Here is a 21,697-nt window from a genome sequence, read left to right as displayed (position 1 = left end):
AACTATGTCTATTTAATAAATCTCATATAAAATTAATAAATTATAGAGATCTCACCAATTTTTTAGCTTTGAAATGGTATAATAAAATCCACTTTATCTTGATATTTACTGTTGTCCCTATCATGTTGAACGTCGGGTTCTCTTCTGTTTGAGATATGTCAAATTACGAGGTATACATGTTTTATAAAAAAATCATATTATTTTTTTTTATTGTAAATCAAATTTAAAAAATTATACAGTATTGGCAAATAATTTTCCTATCAAATGGTATAAGAATCGTCATTTTAAAATAACGTTTACTGTTGTCCCTAAGCATTTGAAAGTGAAACTTCATTATTTATGAATACGACGTATATTCATTCAACTAAGATTGACCGTATTGAAAGACAAATTGGTCTTGTTATTTAGTTTAATTCTCATTTTTATGATGCGAACTCCTTTTCTAATTACATCTATCATTTTAAATATCTAGTTAGGTTTTAAACAATATATTAATTTCTGTTATACCAAAGAGTTCTTTAAACATCAATATTTTAAAAGTAGTGTGGTTTTGTTGACATCTTGAAGAAAAATATGCAAAATTTTTTTTTCTTTTTTTTTTAAAGGCTCTGTCTAATTAATCTTATTTTGATTTGAGTAATTATATTATTATTATCAAATATTTGAATGCACAATTGCATGAGTGTATTATTGAAAAAAAATGTCTACGAAATCTGAAAAAAAGTAAATTGAAATAGAAAAGAGATGGCAACGTGCAATTTTAAAACATACAAAATTTTATACAAGTTTTGTATAATGAAAAGGAAGCCCATTTAATTACTTTTAGGGAATATTATTCTTATCATTATAAGAAATGATCAAAGAAGTAAATGCAAGTATCATTAGTGACATTTGTGCATTTCACAATTATTTTATGTTTTTTAGCCAAAAAAAATGGTCATAATACCCCATAGACAATAACGTTAAAATTTTTTCAATGATTACGGTTCTCTGTGTGGTAGCTGATAAAGCCATCCAGTTGAGCTGTCCGCAATTCTTGTGTATGAACGGTTCCTGACTTGGAGCATATATATTTTATATTTATATATAAAGTGCCAGGGTTTGACATTTTTTATGCCGAATTCTCTCCATTAATTGTCTATGGTATATTAAAATGATTGGATGGATCTTAACAGCTGCTGCAGTAGGCCAATAACGAGAAATTCCAAATTCTAGGGTATAAGGCGTTACTTAACATTTCAATAGTCCTAGGCCAGGATTTTATGAACGGGAGGCGAAATTACGGTTGCCCTGGTAGAGGGTCCATGGGAAGCTCAGAAGCTCTTGGATTTCAACAATTTAGCATCCAATTATGAAGTAACCAGACAGATAAATATCTCTCTATTTTAGATTAAGTTCTGGTTTCGTTGAACGACATACATATGATACAAGACAAACAAACACTGAAGTATAAAGTTCTTCCGTTCTAAATATTGTAGGCTTTAATGTGGAATACATGATTGAATATGAAAAAACGACGTCATTGTACTACAGTACTAAATTAAAGCAATCATGTCACTGTCTAGTTCCGATAGGTGGTATGTGGCACATAAATAAATATGGTGCTTGAACTTCATGGCAAAATGTAGGTTAATGTCACTTAGTTACTCACTAATGGATATTGAAACAATAAGATACTACCAAAGGCTATCCAGATGGGAAGTAAAAATGCTATACCAAATATATATGTTACTAGTATAAATGTACCTTAACGCAAAACCTAAAATGAACACAGAAATACTGACGGACTCTCATTTTCAATGAATGGTTAGACTAGAGTGGATTCATTAGAACCATTTTCAGAGTATGTGTTTAATTAATGAATATGATAAATTGCCATAGTCAATACCGTGAATATTAGCAGATTACGATAGTTTTTTTTTACAGGTGTACGCCCATTACGCCCACACCTGGACCCGCCCCTGCATGTCCAGGATGATTTTCAAACAAGTTTACTATTTTTTTTGTTCTCATAATTGTGACTTTATTTTCAGCGTGACCATTTTTTCTGTGACTTTTTTATCCGTGCGTCTTTTTTCCGTGAATTTTTACCTGTGACTTTTTTTCCTACACTTTTTAAACCCACATCAAGAAATTTAAAAAGAATCATTTCAGAGCCAGCTCATGATTTAAAAAACGAAAACAACCAATTATTTCATGCGTCCGAAGCGCTTCTCTGGATTTACCTTCATCAGGAACGCTCAAAGCCGAATGTTTGAAAGCCGAGAATGTATAAGAACCGAAACATTTGAAGAGCTATATATATGACCAAAAAAAAATACCTAAAAATTAGCCAAATCCATCTAAGGCCAACTTTGCCTGAGGGAGTTGAAACCTTAGTTTCTTTATAATTTCAAAATTTATAAACAGACAACTTGTAACTCCGGGGAAGCAGATAGTTGATAGATACAAAACTTATATCGCATGATTCAAAATGAAACAGAAAGTTTCAAACTTAGAAAAAGAGAAACTAAGAGAAACTTAATCAATAAAAATGTGACAGACGGACGGACATAGACAATGACAATATATTTCGTCAGGAAGTAAATATGATAGGCCGACTAAAATTAGGGGCGAGCTGGTTTACTGTGTTTGTAAATGACACCTTTCAAGCGTTTACACGACGCCGTAAACCTAAAAGCCGCACAACTTTCACTTTGGGGCAAAAGTTATAAAAGAAATGGATAATTCTGATGAAACAGCTTGTCTTTTCCCTCCTCCTGATCGACTCCGTAACGAATCGCATGTTAAATGCATGGATGACTACAAGGAAATGTATAAGCGATCAGTGGAAGACCCCGAAGGTTTCTGGGGAGATATTGCAAAGCAATTTTATTGGGTATCGCCTCCCACAGGAAAATTTGTAGATTATAATTTTGACTGTAGAAAAGGTCGCATATCTATAAAGTGGATGGAGGGTGCTAAAACAAACATTTGCTTCAATGCTATAGACCGTCATGTCAATAATGGACAAGGAGACAAGGTTGCTTTCTTCTGGTTGGTAGTATATCCTCTGTAGTAGTGCATATTATTTCATGATATTTTTCTTAATTAGATATACAATTTTTTGGGAAATGGTATGTTCAACAGCGGCAGCCTCCGCCAACAAACTAATGGGCAAGTGTGTATGTTTTCATGGTTTTGGGACTAGTATATAAATTATAGACCTTATCGCTATTTGGGAATCTGCAACGATTGACTTGAGAATCTGCGACACTTGAACTATAGACGTCATACAACAATCACTTTTCCATTGTGGCGTCAAACATTTTCTTTTGTGATGTCAAAATTTTCCGGGGAACCTTTGTGATGTCCAGTAATGGCAGACAAATAGCGACAAGGTGTATAGTCCCAGGTATCTATACTACCAAAATAACGAGGTCCAATTTCTTCTTCTTCCGAATACGGGAGTAGACTCCTAGGTAGGAGTGTAAAACTTCCCGGAAAATTTGTTAGCCGGCATGACGTAAAAACAACAAATCAAAGAATTCAACTCTATATGTAACTAAGATCGGACAATGGTGTTGATTAAAAATTACACCATTCCAGGCCCTTTTGTTTTCCGCATAATTAATACTATATAATTAACAAGTTCTGGGTCTAATCCGATACCGATACCAATAGTATATATCACCTGTTACCTGTTAACTTATCTGTACGTTCCGCCTCTGTCAGGCGCACCACCAAACGGTGTATTTGGGATTTGCTATATACAAGAGTCATAATCACACCTAAACTTCGCATTATACAGGGATCGACACTACTAAATTCAATCATTGCCACATGTAGTTTCTGGTGATAGCGAGAAAACCAGGACGGGTTCAAACAGAAAGATTATAAAAGCAGATAAAAATGTGCACATTATAATCAGCATGACTTTATCAGATGACAATACGAATGCTAAAAACCCAGGCTAAAAATAAGGTGTAGGTACTTAAATTCAGTCACGGACCCGTGATGTTGCAGGTATGTTCTAGTGTTGTAAAAAAATCACGTATTTTAATTTTCTTCTTGTTTTGACGAATATACATGTATTCTTTCATAATCACCATATGACATAAACATGATATACAGGTTCAAGACGAGATTTTTTAATATATGTTAAAATACATGTACAGAATACACTAACAAGGTCAACAACTTGCTTCTTCAGAAAAAATACTGGTGATAGTGCAGGGTAAAAAACTTCATAAACGATTGGTTGTACCTTCTCATACTTTACACTGTTCAATAGATCTATATTTTTATTCAAAAATGAGCCATAAATGAAAATTTAGGCCAAGAAACAAAAAAGTTCTGGTCTATAAGTTTTGAAAAATATCCTAGATGGTTGAAATTGAACACTTGTTGGGACACACCTGCTTCATGTGTTCTCCCATGAATAATCTTAAGCCTCTTCAAATGAATGAATGAAATGAATCAAGAGATCTGATTTATCTAATTTTGAATGGCAAAATCGAAATGAAACTTTGAAAAATTAGACCAATCAGATCTCTTATTCATAACTCATCTAAAATTAACTTATCAGTAATGTCTGGAACTAGTTTAAAATATGCGCTGATGGTTTTTAAATGAGTTATGAACCTTTGAAATGTAATTTATTATTAAATCATATTGAGCACTCTCACACCCTCATATCTTGTCAGATTTTTATGAAATTTATATCAAAGGTTTATAATAGCAAGGTCTTGGAACAGTGCTGACCAATTATTTTTAAAGGAGTTATGACTCTTGTAAATAAAAATTATATGGAAAGCAACATTGTTAGCTATATCATATCTACATTTCTTGGACATTAATAAAAAAAAGTAAAAAAAAAAACCAAATTTTTGAAGTTATTGCCCTTAGCCAAATTGAAATATATATATAAAAGTCTAAAGATTTGTGCAACAGTACTAATATAAGATGGTTTTATACAAAGATTAACATCATCTTCGTTTATTATCTTATAATAGTACCGTTGTGCAAATCTTTAGACTTTTATAATTTTTTCCTTATCTGCACAGTATCGCCTATTCTTGATGATCTGGTACATATTAAATTTGCTGGTAGGTCCTTTTTATAGACTTCTATATATATATATATATATATATATATTAAGAACATCCGTTGCTCGACCTGCTAGTCAAATGCGTTTTGTTAAAATATACTTTTTCACTTTTTTGGTCTTTTGGAAAATGTTGTTTGTGCTGTATTTACCCCTCTACCAAGAAATTTGTTTTGCATGCACACGTATAAAAAATGCGGTTTTTATTCAACGTAACCAGTGTTTTCTGTTTGGTGTAAAATTAATATTAAGATCCATTTTGTACTGGTGATCAATTTATTTGGCAATCGCCAATGGCAGTCAGCAGGGTTTAAGAACATCCGTTGTTCGACCTGTTAGTCAAATGCGTTTTGTTAACATATACTTTTTCACTATATTGGTCTTTTGGAAAATGTTGTTTGTGCTGTTTTTAGACCCCTCTACCAAGAAATTTGTTTTACATGCACACGTATAAAAATTGTGATTTTTATCCAACGCAATCATAGGTTTGAACGTTGTTTTCAATTTAGACTTGTTTATATTTTTTCCGTTTGGGCTTGTATTATATTCTTTGGGTTTATATGATCCGTTCATCCTATTTCAATTCTTTAAAATTCAAGAGTCTATCCTAAATTGAGGTAAAATATACGGCCTTCCAAATACCATTTCGATCCCTAACATCATTGAAGAGACATTAATTGTCGAAATCCGGATATGGTGTACAAATTTTTGCACCTCATGTTTGTGGTATACCATCTTTTCCACAAGTTTATTGTTTTCTGTTTGGTATTAAATTAATATTAAGATCCATTTTGTACTGGTGATCAATTTATTTGGCAATCGCCAATGGCAGTCAGCAGGGTTTAAGAACATCCATTGTTCGGCCTGTTAGTCAAATGCGTTTTGTTAAAATATACTTTTTTTCACTATTTTGGTCTTTTGGAAAATGTTGTGTGTGCTGTTTTTAGACCCCTCTACCAAGAAATTTGTTTTACATGCACACGTATAAAAATTGCGGTTTTTATCCAACGCAATCATAGGTTTGAACGTTGTTTTCAATTTAGACTTGTTTCTATATATACATGTATATATATGCAATCAAGGGGGACAATGGAACACAATTCTATAAAAATAACTACCGGTATATTGTTATTGTTTAAAATTCTATTTTATCTCAATTTTCAAGATTGTCAAACTTTAGCCATTAAACTTAATGCAATTAGATATTATGAAAAAGTCATAGAACTGATGGTTGTACAATGTAAACATATGCTCCTATCTGTATCAACAGATACATGTATCTTTTCCAAAGATACACCTTTTTACTTATGTAAGTAGAACATAACCTCCAAATTGGTTTATCTGTACCTGTGTATAAATATTATCCACAATGATAAAATTGCTTATTGATTGAAGGCTATAAATAACTTGTTTAAAATTCTTATTCTTTGATCGTTTGGTGAATGCTGTCTTATGGGCAAATCATACCAATCGCCTTATTTTTATACATGAAATAGGTAGAAAAGTGCATATGCATTTTCACAAATATTATCTGAAATCACTGGGCCCATGCTGGGGGCCACTACACCACACTCAGCCATATAAGCCACATTTTTTATTTATATACATTTTGCAGGGAAGGAAATGACCCAGCTGACCATGATTCAGGACATATTACCTACTTGCAGCTAAAAGATAAAATCTGCAAGTTTGCTAATATTTTAAAGCAATGTGGTGAGTAATATTGAATAGAAAATTTCTCATTAAAAACCATTTCAGATTATAAATATTCAGAAAATATTGACAGCTACCTGAAACAAGTATGGTCACTCAGGCAGAATTATAAAAAAAAATGAAACTGTAGTTTTGTATTTGTGCAAACATGGCAATTATTGAATGTCATCAAGATGTATATATTAAGTCAGTTTGAAGTTAGTCCTCCTGACTGTTGTGTTATTGTTGATGATTATATTGGTAAAGTTCTTCATACATGTAGTGTAAGTCATGGATCATGCATAGAAACAAATCAAATGCCATTTGTTTTATCTGACATTTTGTGCTGGAAGATCTTAGATGGGGAAACACATTTACAATGTAACTCTTTTTTTATCTATATAATTAGCATATAATATGTAGAGACAACAACATCTGGGTTACCGCAAGGTGATAGTTTTATTGAGTCTACATGTTTCGCCACTTACGGTGGCGTCTTCAGGACAATTTAAACATAGAAAACAAATACTGAAGTACATAAAATGCGGTGCATATGGGGTTACAAAGGTTAACAAGACGTAACGTCACAATAATTGATTTGACAACTTTAAAATGAAAGTGAAAGTAAAAGTTAATAATGCATTGTCAGTGTCTTTTCCAAAATGGACAACACCTCACAGGACATTCCGTACCATTCCAAAAGGCTTCACTCGGAAAGAGGTACTACTTCCAATTGCGTCGGGAATGTTGTAAGATGTATGGTAGTCGCACATGTAGGGCATGGTGGAAGTTGTGGTGAATCGGAAAAGCTGGTAGAGTAATTATTGTGACGTTACGTCTTGTTAACCTTTGTAACCCCATATGCACCGCATTTTATGTACTTCAGTATTTGTTTTCTATGTTTAAATTGTCCTGAAGACGCCACCGTAAGTGGCGAAACATGTAGACTCAATAAAACTATCACCTTGCGGTAACCCAGATGTTGTTGTCTCTACATATTATATTTCCATGAGGTTTTAAGACAACCGCAGCATACTTCGGTATCCATCTTGGTTACTCTACCAGCTTTTCCGTTAGAAGGTGTTGGTTCACTCGTCACAAATTATTTATTTTTCTGTGAACCCCTGCATCCGCACACGATCCACCTTAGCCGTCTTGCGTTGTAGTTACAACCGTTAGCCTCATGTCTACCGACCAGTTCCATTCTACCACCAACCTCACTGAAGAAACCGCCCATACCTCGAAGAAAAGGAAAACCCGCGAAAAAGAAGACCACCGCAAAACGTACTGAACCGCAGAACCGCACGATTATTGTTGAAATTAACTTGCAACATGGATAGTGTACCACAACCGCAAAATGTAACCAATTCACCACAACTTCCACCATGCCCTACATGTGCGACTACCATACATCTTACAACATTCCCGACGCAATTGGAAGTAGTACCTCTTTCCGAGTGAAGCCTTTTGGAATGGTACGGAATGTCCTGTGAGGTGTTGTCCATTTTGGAAAAGACACTGACAATGCATTATTAACTTTTACTTTCACTTTCATTTTAAAGTTGTCAAATCAATTATTGTGACGTTACGTCTTGTTAACCTTTGTAACCCCATATGCACCGCATTTTATGTACTTCAGTATTTGTTTTCTATGTTTAAATTGTCCTGAAGACGCCACCGTAAGTGGCGAAACATGTAGACTCAATAAAACTATCACCTTGCGGTAACCCAGATGTTGTTGTCTCTACATATTATATTTCCATGAGGTTTTAAGACAACCGCAGCATACTTCGGTATCCATCTTGGTTACTCTACCAGCTTTTCCGTTAGAAGGTGTTGGTTCACTCGTCACAAATTATTTATTTTTCTGTGAACCCCTGCAACCGCACACGATCCACCTTAGCCGTCCTGCGTTGTAGTTACAACCGTTAGCCTCATGTCTACCGACCAGTTCCATTCTACCACCAACCTCACTGAAGAAACCGCCCATACCTCGAAGAAAAGGAAAACCCGCGAAAAAGAAGACCACCGCAAAACGTACTGAACCGCAGAACCGCACGATTATTGTTGAAATTAACTTGCAACATGGATAGTGTACCACAACCGCAAAATGTAACCAATTCACCACAACTTCCACCATGCCCTACATGTGCGACTACCATACATCTTACAACATTCCCGACGCAATTGGAAGTAGTACCTCTTTCCGAGTGAAGCCTTTTGGAATGGTACGGAATGTCCTGTGAGGTGTTGTCCATTTTGGAAAAGACACTGACAATGCATTATTAACTTTTACTTTCACTTTCATTTTAAAGTTGTCAAATCAATTATTGTGACGTTACGTCTTGTTAACCTTTGTAACCCCATATGCACCGCATTTTATGTACTTCAGTATTTGTTTTCTATGTTTAAATTGTCCTGAAGACGCCACCGTAAGTGGCGAAACATGTAGACTCAATAAAACTATCACCTTGCGGTAACCCAGATGTTGTTGTCTCTACATATTATATTTCCATGAGGTTTTAAGACAACCGCAGCATACTTCGGTATCCATCTTGGTTACTCTACCAGCTTTTCCGTTAGAAGGTGTTGGTTCACTCGTCACAAATTATTTATTTTTCTGTGAACCCCTGCATCCGCACACGATCCACCTTAGCCGTCCTGCGTTGTAGTTACAACCGTTAGCCTCATGTCTACCGACCAGTTCCATTCTACCACCAACCTCACTGAAGAAACCGCCCATACCTCGAAGAAAAGGAAAACCCGCGAAAAAGAAGACCACCGCAAAACGTACTGAACCGCAGAACCGCACGATTATTGTTGAAATAAACTTGCAACATGGATAGTGTACCACAACCGCAAAATGTAACCAATTCACCACAACTTCCACCATGCCCTACATGTGCGACTACCATACATCTTACAACATTCCCGACGCAATTGGAAGTAGTACCTCTTTCCGAGTGAAGCCTTTTGGAATGGTACGGAATGTCCTGTGAGGTGTTGTCCATTTTGGAAAAGACACTGACAATGCATTATTAACTTTTACTTTCACTTTCATTTTAAAGTTGTCAAATCAATTATTGTGACGTTACGTCTTGTTAACCTTTGTAACCCCATATGCACCGCATTTTATGTACTTCAGTATTTGTTTTCTATGTTTAAATTGTCCTGAAGACGCCACCGTAAGTGGCGAAACATGTAGACTCAATAAAACTATCACCTTGCGGTAACCCAGATGTTGTTGTCTCTACATATTATATTTCCATGAGGTTTTAAGACAACCGCAGCATACTTCGGTATCCATCTTGGTTACTCTACCAGCTTTTCCGTTAGAAGGTGTTGGTTCACTCGTCACAAATTATTTATTTTTCTGTGAACCCCTGCATCCGCACACGATCCACCTTAGCCGTCCTGCGTTGTAGTTACAACCGTTAGCCTCATGTCTACCGACCAGTTCCATTCTACCACCAACCTCACTGAAGAAACCGCCCATACCTCGAAGAAAAGGAAAACCCGCGAAAAAGAAGACCACCGCAAAACGTACTGAACCGCAGAACCGCACGATTATTGTTGAAATAAACTTGCAACATGGATAGTGTACCACAACCGCAAAATGTAACCAATTCACCACAACTTCCACCATGCCCTACATGTGCGACTACCATACATCTTACAACATTCCCGACGCAATTGGAAGTAGTACCTCTTTCCGAGTGAAGCCTTTTGGAATGGTACGGAATGTCCTGTGAGGTGTTGTCCATTTTGGAAAAGACACTGACAATGCATTATTAACTTTTACTTTCACTTTCATTTTAAAGTTGTCAAATCAATTATTGTGACGTTACGTCTTGTTAACCTTTGTAACCCCATATGCACCGCATTTTATGTACTTCAGTATTTGTTTTCTATGTTTAAATTGTCCTGAAGACGCCACCGTAAGTGGCGAAACATGTAGACTCAATAAAACTATCACCTTGCGGTAACCCAGATGTTGTTGTCTCTACATATTATATTTCCATGAGGTTTTAAGACAACCGCAGCATACTTCGGTATCCATCTTGGTTACTCTACCAGCTTTTCCGTTAGAAGGTGTTGGTTCACTCGTCACAAATTATTTATTTTTCTGTGAACCCCTGCATCCGCACACGATCCACCTTAGCCGTCCTGCGTTGTAGTTACAACCGTTAGCCTCATGTCTACCGACCAGTTCCATTCTACCACCAACCTCACTGAAGAAACCGCCCATACCTCGAAGAAAAGGAAAACCCGCGAAAAAGAAGACCACCGCAAAACGTACTGAACCGCAGAACCGCACGATTATTGTTGAAATAAACTTGCAACATGGATAGTGTACCACAACCGCAAAATGTAACCAATTCACCACAACTTCCACCATGCCCTACATGTGCGACTACCATACATCTTACAACATTCCCGACGCAATTGGAAGTAGTACCTCTTTCCGAGTGAAGCCTTTTGGAATGGTACGGAATGTCCTGTGAGGTGTTGTCCATTTTGGAAAAGACACTGACAATGCATTATTAACTTTTACTTTCACTTTCATTTTAAAGTTGTCAAATCAATTATTGTGACGTTACGTCTTGTTAACCTTTGTAACCCCATATGCACCGCATTTTATGTACTTCAGTATTTGTTTTCTATGTTTAAATTGTCCTGAAGACGCCACCGTAAGTGGCGAAACATGTAGACTCAATAAAACTATCACCTTGCGGTAACCCAGATGTTGTTGTCTCTACATATTATATTTCCATGAGGTTTTAAGACAACCGCAGCATACTTCGGTATCCATCTTGGTTACTCTACCAGCTTTTCCGTTAGAAGGTGTTGGTTCACTCGTCACAAATTATTTATTTTTCTGTGAACCCCTGCATCCGCACACGATCCACCTTAGCCGTCCTGCGTTGTAGTTACAACCGTTAGCCTCATGTCTACCGACCAGTTCCATTCTACCACCAACCTCACTGAAGAAACCGCCCATACCTCGAAGAAAAGGAAAACCCGCGAAAAAGAAGACCACCGCAAAACGTACTGAACCGCAGAACCGCACGATTATTGTTGAAATAAACTTGCAACATGGATAGTGTACCACAACCGCAAAATGTAACCAATTCACCACAACTTCCACCATGCCCTACATGTGCGACTACCATACATCTTACAACATTCCCGACGCAATTGGAAGTAGTACCTCTTTCCGAGTGAAGCCTTTTGGAATGGTACGGAATGTCCTGTGAGGTGTTGTCCATTTTGGAAAAGACACTGACAATGCATTATTAACTTTTACTTTCACTTTCATTTTAAAGTTGTCAAATCAATTATTGTGACGTTACGTCTTGTTAACCTTTGTAACCCCATATGCACCGCATTTTATGTACTTCAGTATTTGTTTTCTATGTTTAAATTGTCCTGAAGACGCCACCGTAAGTGGCGAAACATGTAGACTCAATAAAACTATCACCTTGCGGTAACCCAGATGTTGTTGTCTCTACATATTATATTTCCATGAGGTTTTAAGACAACCGCAGCATACTTCGGTATCCATCTTGGTTACTCTACCAGCTTTTCCGTTAGAAGGTGTTGGTTCACTCGTCACAAATTATATAATTAGCAGTTTATAAATCTTGAATAAAATATATTTGAATAAAAGTGTCCACATGGTCATGCTGGTAATGCTGGCAGCATTATTAGTCCTTCCATTTGAGAATAAATAAATTATTGTGTACAGCTAAACACAAATTTATGTATGAATAAAAGGCACTGTCACATTTTCCTTTGTAAATGAACACACACATACACACACACTCACATACAAAATGATTGTTTCATAGCAGAATTTCTGATCATAACCATTTTTTTTTGCAGGAATAAAGAAAGGAGACCGTGTAGCCATTTATATGCCAATGATAGTAGAACTTACTGTAGCAATGTTAGCATGTGCTAGACTTGGCATAGTACATTCCATAGTGGTAAGAACAATTTTAAAAGTCTTAAGTATAAATATTGAATAAAATTGGGGACTTGTCAACATTTTAGATAAATATACGACATTTTTGAGATATGCATTTGTTCTTAAAATTGTCCATGGAGATTTTGAGAGGGTGGCAGTTGTTTAAGTAATCATAAGATTAAAGATTTGATGTATTTTTCAGTTTGCTGGATTTTCTGCTGAATCTCTTGCTGACAGAATCTTAGATGGTCAGTGTTGTGCCATAGTAACAGCTGGTAAGTAACTTTATAGACATTTCAAACAGCTGACAATACTAAATGTAATCCTAAATAAATTGTGTTCCAAATGTAGGGCTGTATCCTGCAGTTTTATAGATAAGTTTATTCAGTCAGTCAAAATGTTTGGTGAATAACGAAAAATTAAAATTAAATGGGTCCTTGACTTCTATAGATTTACTCTTCTGGCTTGGCTTGCTAGATTTTCTGAAAAATATGAGGCTTGTCAATATAGTAAATTAATTTCTACTTTAAAATTGTAATAAAAGAATTTCATAGAATCAGGGCTCCCACTAGCAGGCGACAGGGTCTAAAAAGTCGCTTTCCCGTCCGTCACTTTGCTTTGCTCGATCGTCAAAAGCGATATCTAGTCGCCCTGTTGTTTACAATACTTGATTTCAGTCGCTTTTGTCATCTGCAATTTTCAATTTTTACCAAGTTGATGAAACAGCAATCTTTCATTTATAGGTAAAGAAATTCAAAGACATAAACGATTTATTTCTTAAGATAAGAGGTGAAAGCATTGACTTTACTGTTGGTTGTATGTTATGTCATAAAGACAATTTTTTATCACTTCTGGTACTTCTTACTCGAGAGGGTACATCAAATCATTCTAATTTTCTGCAAAATAAGTTTGTTACTTCATTAGAACATGATAAAAATTGCCTTTAGTTAATCTTTAATCAATTTATTGCATTAAAAACGTCATATTCCTTTCCAAAAAGCTTGTCAAACATCGTTTACTTTTGTAAATTTTCTTGTCCACCATTGAAATATTGTACGAACTAGGGATTGGAGGCAGGATTCATCGGAAGTGGACCAGCTATGTCTGAAATCTGTATTCTTACAATAATAACAATGGACGCACGAATGGCACAGCTGACAAAAGAATGTTGATCCCAAAAGGAGAATTACGCATTCTACACACATTAACAGACTTTTGGTTAGATCCACTTGCTTAATGTATATATTTCCATGTATATGCATTGTTTCAATTTATTGATTAAAGTTGCTTTGTTAAATTTATATATTTTTATGCCCCCGCGGTTGCGGAGGGGCCATTAAGTTTTACCCTTGTCCGTCTGTACTTCCCAAAATTGGTTTCCGTTCTTCAACTTTAGTTTGCCTCAACCAAATGTTATGAAACTTATCCACAATGCTTATTACCACAAAACACAGATCGAGCTTGAATTTTGGTGGCATCACTTTTACTGTTCTCGAGTTATGCCCCTTTACAAATGGAAAAATTGCTGAATTTTTCGTTTCCGTTCTCTAACTTTAGTTTGCCTCAACAAAATGTTATGAAACTTATGCACAATGCTAATTACCACAAAACACAGATAAAGATTGAATTTTGGTGGTGTCACTTTCACCGTTCTAAAGTTATGCCCCTTTACAAATGGAAAAATTGCTGAAATATTAGTTTTTGTTCTCTAACTTTAGTTTGCCTCAGCCTAATGTTATGAAACTTATGCACAATGCTAATTACCACAATACACAGATTAAGTTTGAATTTTGTTGGAGTCACTATTGCTGTTCTAGAGTTATCTCCCATTTACAAATCTCAAAATTGCTGAAATATTTGTTTCTGTTCTCTAACTTTAGTTTGCCTCAACCAAATGTTATGAAACTTATGCACAATGCTAATTACCACAAAACACAGAAAAAGATTGAATTTTGGTGGCGTCACTTCTACTGTTATAGAGTTATGCCCCTTCAAAAATGGAAAAATTGCTGAATTTTTTTATTCTGTTCTCTAATTTAAGTTTATGTCAACTAAATGTTATGAAACTTATAAACAATGCTTATTACCACAAAACTCATATCAAGTTCAAATTTGGGTAGTGTCACTTTCACAGTTCTTGAGTTATGGCCCTTTATAACGTTATATGCAAGCATGAATTTTAATTGATATATTATACTATCTTTTCCTTTTTGATATAAAAAAAAGTTCTTTTTAGTGCTAGATATTTAGTTGGTAGTTTCTGACAAGAGGACTAATATAATTGTGCAACTAGAAATGATAAACTTAAGCAGCTTTGAATTTGAATTTGAACTGTTACTTTAATTGTATACTCAGGTATGAATTGAACAATATAAGAAAAAAATAAGATACATATGGCCCTATATGTTATAGTAAAGACCAAACATTGTAGAGCCGCGAGCGAACAAGCACTTCTCTATCAAATATCAACACTTCTCCTTATCAGTTTCAAAAAGAGAAGTCACTTCTCCCTACGATTCTGATGTAGTGTGAGCCCTGTTCAGAATTTGAGATTTTTTCTCCTGTTGAATTGAATATTTACTTTGAAGTCTGTCTTACAGATTCAAAGGAAGATTGTAAAAATATTTTGATACATTTTATACATTATATAACAACAAAATTCACAGAATGTAGCTCATCTGAAAATCAGCCAGTTTTCAAGGATGTCATAATAATAGAATTTTATCGTACGGCTAAAAATTTACAACTAATTCATTGTGCAAAATTACCCGTCACATGAGTTACTAAAGAAATGCTTTCAATTTTTTTAATGAAACAAAATTGTTGACTATTTTGCATTGCTTTTGGAGTTTGGTGGGAAACACCATTAAACTTTCCAAACATGATTAAGTATAAAGGATATGCATGTAATATTATAACTGTTGTAAGGGATTAACCATTTGATATTTGTAATCTATAGAATCCTTGTTGTATTACAGATGGTGTGTGGAGAGGGAGTAAACTGCTCAATTTGAAATCCATAGTAGATGTTGCCTTAGAAATTTGTTCAAAAAGGTAAAATTCATTAAAAAAGTATTGGTCACCTCTGAGTGCTATTATATTTGATGATGTTTTCCAGGTACAGAAATTATCATTCACAAAATCTATTGAATTTTTACTGTTAGAATACTAATTTTACATGACAATTACCACAAATCCTTTTTAAGAATCCATCCATGGTCAAGTTATGGTAAACGGACGAAGATTTTCTGAAACTAGAATTATTTATACCATTAAAAAGGTATCAGCTTATAAGAATAATTGCTTTTGGGGAAATTAGAATTTGAATATTATATCAAAATAGTTTTTATTGTTGATTTGACATACTCTTAGTATAGATGCACATCCATCATATATTTAGATAATAAAAGAAATAATTGTAATGATTTTTATGCCCCACCTACAATAGTAGAGGGGCATTATGTTTTTCGGTCTGTGAGTCTGTTCGTTCGTTCGTCTGTCTGTCCCGCTTCAGGTTAAAGTTTTTGGTCAAGGTAGTTTTTGATGAAGTTGAAGTCCAATCAACTTGAAACTTAGTACACATGTTCCCTATGATATGATCTTTCTAATTTTAATGCCAAATAAGAGTTTTGACCCCAATTTCACGGTCAACTGAACATAGAAAATGATAGTGCGAGTGGGGCATCCGTGTACTATAGACACATTCTTGTTATCTTTCATTTTGCCTGAGTTGTAAGTAATATCTTATTTTAATCTGTGACAGCAGCCCTATACTGTTCCTTGACCTTAACTATTGTAACTGTTAGACTTTGGCATATTTCATCAGTACATGTTATGAATGTTTGACTTCCGATCTCTTTTAAGTTGTTGTGAGGTGGGTATAGTTAATGTCTACAAGAATGACCCAATTCTGAGACTATGCATGTCTGACCCCCTTAAACACATAGTATTATTGAAAATATCAACAATTTAAATGTTCAGTTTAATGTGTATATATTTCAGACATTGTTGTAGTAATATACTAATGATCATGATGTAAAATCATTTGCATCACAGAAAATACTGACATTTATTTATAAGTATGTTTTTTTTTCAGGGACCACAAGTTATCACATTGTTTTATTGTGAAGCATTTGTTACCAAAGGGGCATAGTGTACAAGAAAATGGAGATTTTGTAAATTATCCTGAGGAAATACCTGCCAAAAGACCAACACATAGTTTAAAGGTATTTGATGATGGTTTGGAACTTTATCATACACAAAAACATAACGGGAATTTCCAAAAATATAAGACTGTACTACAGACCACTTTAACAACCATCATCAGACTACTGCAAAAACAAACCACAAGTACATGGTCCACTACATATACTGGCTTTTAAGGAGATTTTGTGGTGTCATTTAATTTCATTTACTAACATTTTGTGTAAAATTATTAACCTTTACACCATTCCTTCTTGGAAAGACCTGTCACATGGTAACAACATTCCAAGATAAAAAATTTACTGCACGAGATGAGCATTTCAACAATTATTGTCTTGTTAGTGATGCTCAAATATGACAAAATGTTACTAGGCAATGCTTTCTTATTCCATTTTCATGAAGGAAGTAAATTTCTGAGACTGAGAAGAGAAAAATCAGTGTGACTTTCTCATTATTAACAGAATTTGTGATCACTTGTATGCACTAGTAATGAGTAGGTAAGGGGATTGAGGTGTGGGAAATTTTGGACAAGGGAAAGCTTTCATGTGGGAAAATATATTTTGAAAAAGAAATTACAAAGCCCTTCTTTCTTTTATAATAAATAGAAAATGATACTTTCAATCATAAAAAAGGATATTTTTTTTTATAAAAAATATTACAAAAAATTGTTTAATAGTAAAGAGTTAAGGTGATTGTCCATACTTTCGTTCGCTTTCCAAAAAGTTAAGTTCATTTAATGTGATGTCACTGTAAAAGATATAATTCATTATTAGATAAATTGGACAGATGGTCGAGATATTTGGTGGCATGATGTGATGGGAACAGCGTCCACTGACTGTGAACCTGAGTGGATGGATGCAGAAGATCCATTATTCATGTTATACACTAGGTAAGTTGTTACTGGAACAGTATCTGAATTTGATCCTGAGTATCTTGTATATGTAACTTTTCAAATTAGAAAACAATTCACAGAATAATTCTAAACTAAAGTCATTTTTCAACTCCAATCTATTTTGGAAACTAAATGCTCTTGTATTGTTTATTTTTCAGTGGATACTCAGATTAGAAAACAGTACTAAATACCTTTGCAGATATTCTATAATCAATTATAAAATCATAGTATTTGGGTTTTCTGTTCTGAATACATCCATTTGTGTACCTTATTGTCCCCTGGGTAAAGCGTTGCGGGGGACATGGAAATACTTGGCGTCAGTTCGTCCAGTCTTTTTAGCGCTCTCACAGGTACAATTCTTGCCAGATTTTTATAAAACTTATACTATAGGTTAATATCAGCAAAATCTCAGACAAGTTTTATAATGGTGGTTGATCGACTTTTTTTAAAAGAGTTATGCCCCTTGGAAATATAAAATATGTGCAACGCAGGGGACATTGGAACTCTGTTCTTTTATTTTTCAGTGGATCTACAGGCAAACCAAAAGGAGTGCTCCACACTGTAGGAGGATATATGTTATACTCTGCCACAACATTTAAGTATGCCTTTGACTATCAACCAGATGATATTTACTGGTGTACAGCTGATGTTGGGTGGATTACTGGTCATACATATGTTGCATATGGTCCACTCAATAATGGTGCTACCAGTATTATAGTAAGAACTTGATTACAATATTTATGTGGTACAAATGTACTTCCAAAAAATTAATTGTTCTTGGTGAAAGAAATTAAAGATGGCAATGAAAAACAAAATTCATAGAAGTACAAACAATACCAGGATGAAAAGACAAGCAAGTGCACTAAGCATTTCACTAAACATTGAGCTATTCAAACAGCACAAGCCACTTGGTTTATCTAAGGTGCATAGAAAGGATAAACTCTTCCCCTTTACCACTTATGGAATCAGTTATGTTTCTCATGACCTGTAAAAAGTCCCCATTTGTGTTTTAAGATGATTGTGGACAGTTCATGTTACACTGATATTATCTTTTATTTACACATTGACAAAAATCAATAGCACTGTCAGGAAATAGAAGTTCCTACATAATATAAGTTCCAAATGGAAAAAATATTCTGGAATATTATTTCCACTGGAATAAATATTACAGTATATGTTCCTAACGGAATAAATGGTATAGAATATTTGTTCCAACAGGAACAGATATTATGACATTGTTTATAACAAAGTATCTAGTGGAACTTCTGTTAGGCGGAACAAATATACATTGACAGCACAGTGCTATCTTTTTGCGTCTGTCTGTTTTTAGTTCAGAGATAATCTTGAATTCATTCTTAGGGATAGTTGGACATGCAATGGTCCATTTGTTAAAAGTAGATGAGTCTTTATTTGACTATAATTTTTCCATGTAACTTACATAAGATATAAACATATCATTTATATAAAGTTCAAAATATTTGCCAGTGGTTTGTAAGTTATCCAGAATTTCCGTTCTTGGAGAGATATATCTAAACAAAACAGATGTTGTAATCATGTGATCATATAAACCAGTATGTTTATGTCTGATACATTCCTTTTTATTAGTTTGAAGGTACACCATTCTTTCCTGATGCTGGAAGATTCTGGGCCATCATAGAGAAATATAAAGTGACTAAGTTTTACACAGCACCAACAGCTATTAGATCTCTGATGAGATATGGGGATGAATATGTTACAAAGTAAGTCTGTAGGTTTCTGGAGGTGACATATTTATATAGAAATAAGAAGATGTGGTATGATTGCCAATGAGACAACTATCCATGCTCCAGAGTTCAAATGACATAAAGTAAGCAACTAGAGGTCACAGTACTGCCCTCAACAATGAGAAAAACCTATACCATAGGATCAGCTTTACAAGGTACTGACAGGAAAACTAGCGACATAACAATTATAACAATTTAACTTACAAAAAAAAATGACAGACATGAACCAACTACAACCACTGAATTACAGACTCCTGATTTATAATCCTCAAACATTATTATTTTGTCTTTCATGGAAATTCTTAGAAAACTAATTTATGTAATTTTAAACCTATTAAACACCATTGCTGAAATTTAATGCTATACATTTCTAAGGTTTTTTTAATAACTAATTTTTCATAGAAATTAGACTTACAAATGTACAGTATTCCAAGGTATATGCAAAAGACTGCCTGAATTCTGACAGGGTTATAATTGTAACTACATTATGATTATCTAAAGTGACATTCGGTAATTTATGAAATTTGCCGATATTTGACAAATCAGACTGAAATTAGTTGACATCTTTCACTAAAAGTACAAGCTGTAGTGAATAATTCAATATAGAATCAATATTTGATAATTAACTTTTAAGATTGAGTGTTGAAAATTTAAATAAATACCAATTGATATCAATAAAGTTAAATTGAAAATTTAAACATCAAGGCGTTAATAAATATAGTAATCCATAGAATATTGTGTTAGCATCTATATGTTCAACTCTCTATCGGAAAAGCTTTCATGCACTCAGCAATAATATTTCATTTATCAATTATTGCTTGTGGAGTAACTTTATTAAGTTATAGCCAAAACTTGTATTGTTATCTTGGCTAGAAATTCAATAAATGATTGACTCAGATTTTCTTTTTTTTTAAAACTGAATAATACCCTGAGAGTTCAGGTACATGGTACTTATTTTTGAAATTTATCTTGCCATGTATGGATCACTCCAGACTTAGTAAAGCAAGCTGCTGTGCAGTCAAATGAATTTATGTCACAATATAAAAATAAGTGCCAATGAAAAAACTATCCACCAGAGGCCGAAGATCAAAGTTTATCCTTTAAGTAAAAGCAAACAGCTCATAGAAAGGAAGTCATGTGAATATTCACTTCTCCAACAGGTCCAAAAACACAGATACATACTAACCCCCAAGAAAGATCAGGTTGCATGTATGATGGTTTTGGACTTCTGTGATATGATAGTTGACAATTGAATTTAATTTTTGTTTAAGATATGACAGATCCTCCTTGAAAGTGTTAGCTACAGTAGGGGAACCAATTAACCCAGAAGCCTGGCTATGGTATCACAATGTTGTAGGCAATAAACAATGTGCTGTGGTGGACACATTCTGGCAGACTGAGACAGTAAGTTAATACACAAAATTATAAACATTTAAACAATATACTTTATAAAAAAAAATGAAGACTTGGTTGTTCATCACTTGGATTGCTTTTAACCTTTAGTGAAATACAGTATCTTGCTAGTCAAGATAACATTACTTAAGTATTTGAACAAAGTGAAAGATAAATTTGTTATAAATTTTAACCAGTGTAAAATGTAGCCATAAGTAATATGTATTATGCATTGAGTAAGCCCAGTCATTGTGTGCAATTCTAAAGCAAAGTCAAACATTTAGACATGTCTGGAGCAGAGATTCTTCAACAATATTCAATAATTTCAAAAACATCAAGCATCTAAGTGCTCAAATGCTGAGAGAAGACACTTTGTTTACTAATATCTAGCAGGACTGTTTTGATTTACTCTAGAGCATGAACTTCTGTTGGTAACAGATTTTAACTTTACTTTTAGGGTGGACACACAATTACACCATTACCAGGAGCCACACCAACAAAACCAGGATCTGCTGTAAGTCAAAATAATAAAAACATCTTTTAAAAAAAAAGATGGTACAATGTTCTAAATACTACTCTAGTACTTATTAATAATTTGTATATAAGATGAAGTCTATGGTTTTCGTTAGGTTTATTTTTTTTTTAAACATCTCGAAATTTGTTAAAACATAAGAATTGAAGTCTATACTGCGAATTGC

General features: G+C 34.3%; 1 protein-coding gene across 2 annotated transcripts in view; it reads left to right on the top strand.

The window, feature by feature from the left end:
* The first annotated feature begins 2,667 nt into the window (after positions 1-2,667).
* The window catches only part of LOC127733950 (acetyl-coenzyme A synthetase, cytoplasmic-like), a 32,946-nt gene continuing 13,916 nt past the window's right edge, over positions 2,668-21,697 (top strand). For both annotated transcript variants that reach the window (XR_007997308.1, XM_052243436.1), the window contains exons 1-11: positions 2,668-3,036; positions 6,702-6,799; positions 12,665-12,768; positions 12,952-13,024; positions 15,728-15,803; positions 16,846-16,975; positions 17,726-17,841; positions 18,369-18,561; positions 19,450-19,583; positions 20,879-21,011; positions 21,457-21,513. Coding sequence is in view for 1 of the 2 variants with exons in the window: in XM_052243436.1 (XP_052099396.1) it covers positions 2,720-3,036; positions 6,702-6,799; positions 12,665-12,768; positions 12,952-13,024; positions 15,728-15,803; positions 16,846-16,975; positions 17,726-17,841; positions 18,369-18,561; positions 19,450-19,583; positions 20,879-21,011; positions 21,457-21,513 (1,431 nt within the window). In the remaining variant the exon portion in view is untranslated. The remainder of the gene's footprint in view (positions 3,037-6,701; positions 6,800-12,664; positions 12,769-12,951; positions 13,025-15,727; positions 15,804-16,845; positions 16,976-17,725; positions 17,842-18,368; positions 18,562-19,449; positions 19,584-20,878; positions 21,012-21,456; positions 21,514-21,697) is intronic.

The sequence above is a fragment of the Mytilus californianus genome, unplaced genomic scaffold (genome assembly GCF_021869535.1).
Source record: "Mytilus californianus isolate M0D057914Y unplaced genomic scaffold, xbMytCali1.0.p SCAF_1, whole genome shotgun sequence".
In the NCBI taxonomy this organism is placed as follows: Eukaryota; Metazoa; Mollusca; class Bivalvia; order Mytilida; family Mytilidae; genus Mytilus; species Mytilus californianus.
Note: the sequence above shows the minus strand (reverse complement) of the source record. Positions and strands in the feature narration are given on the sequence as shown.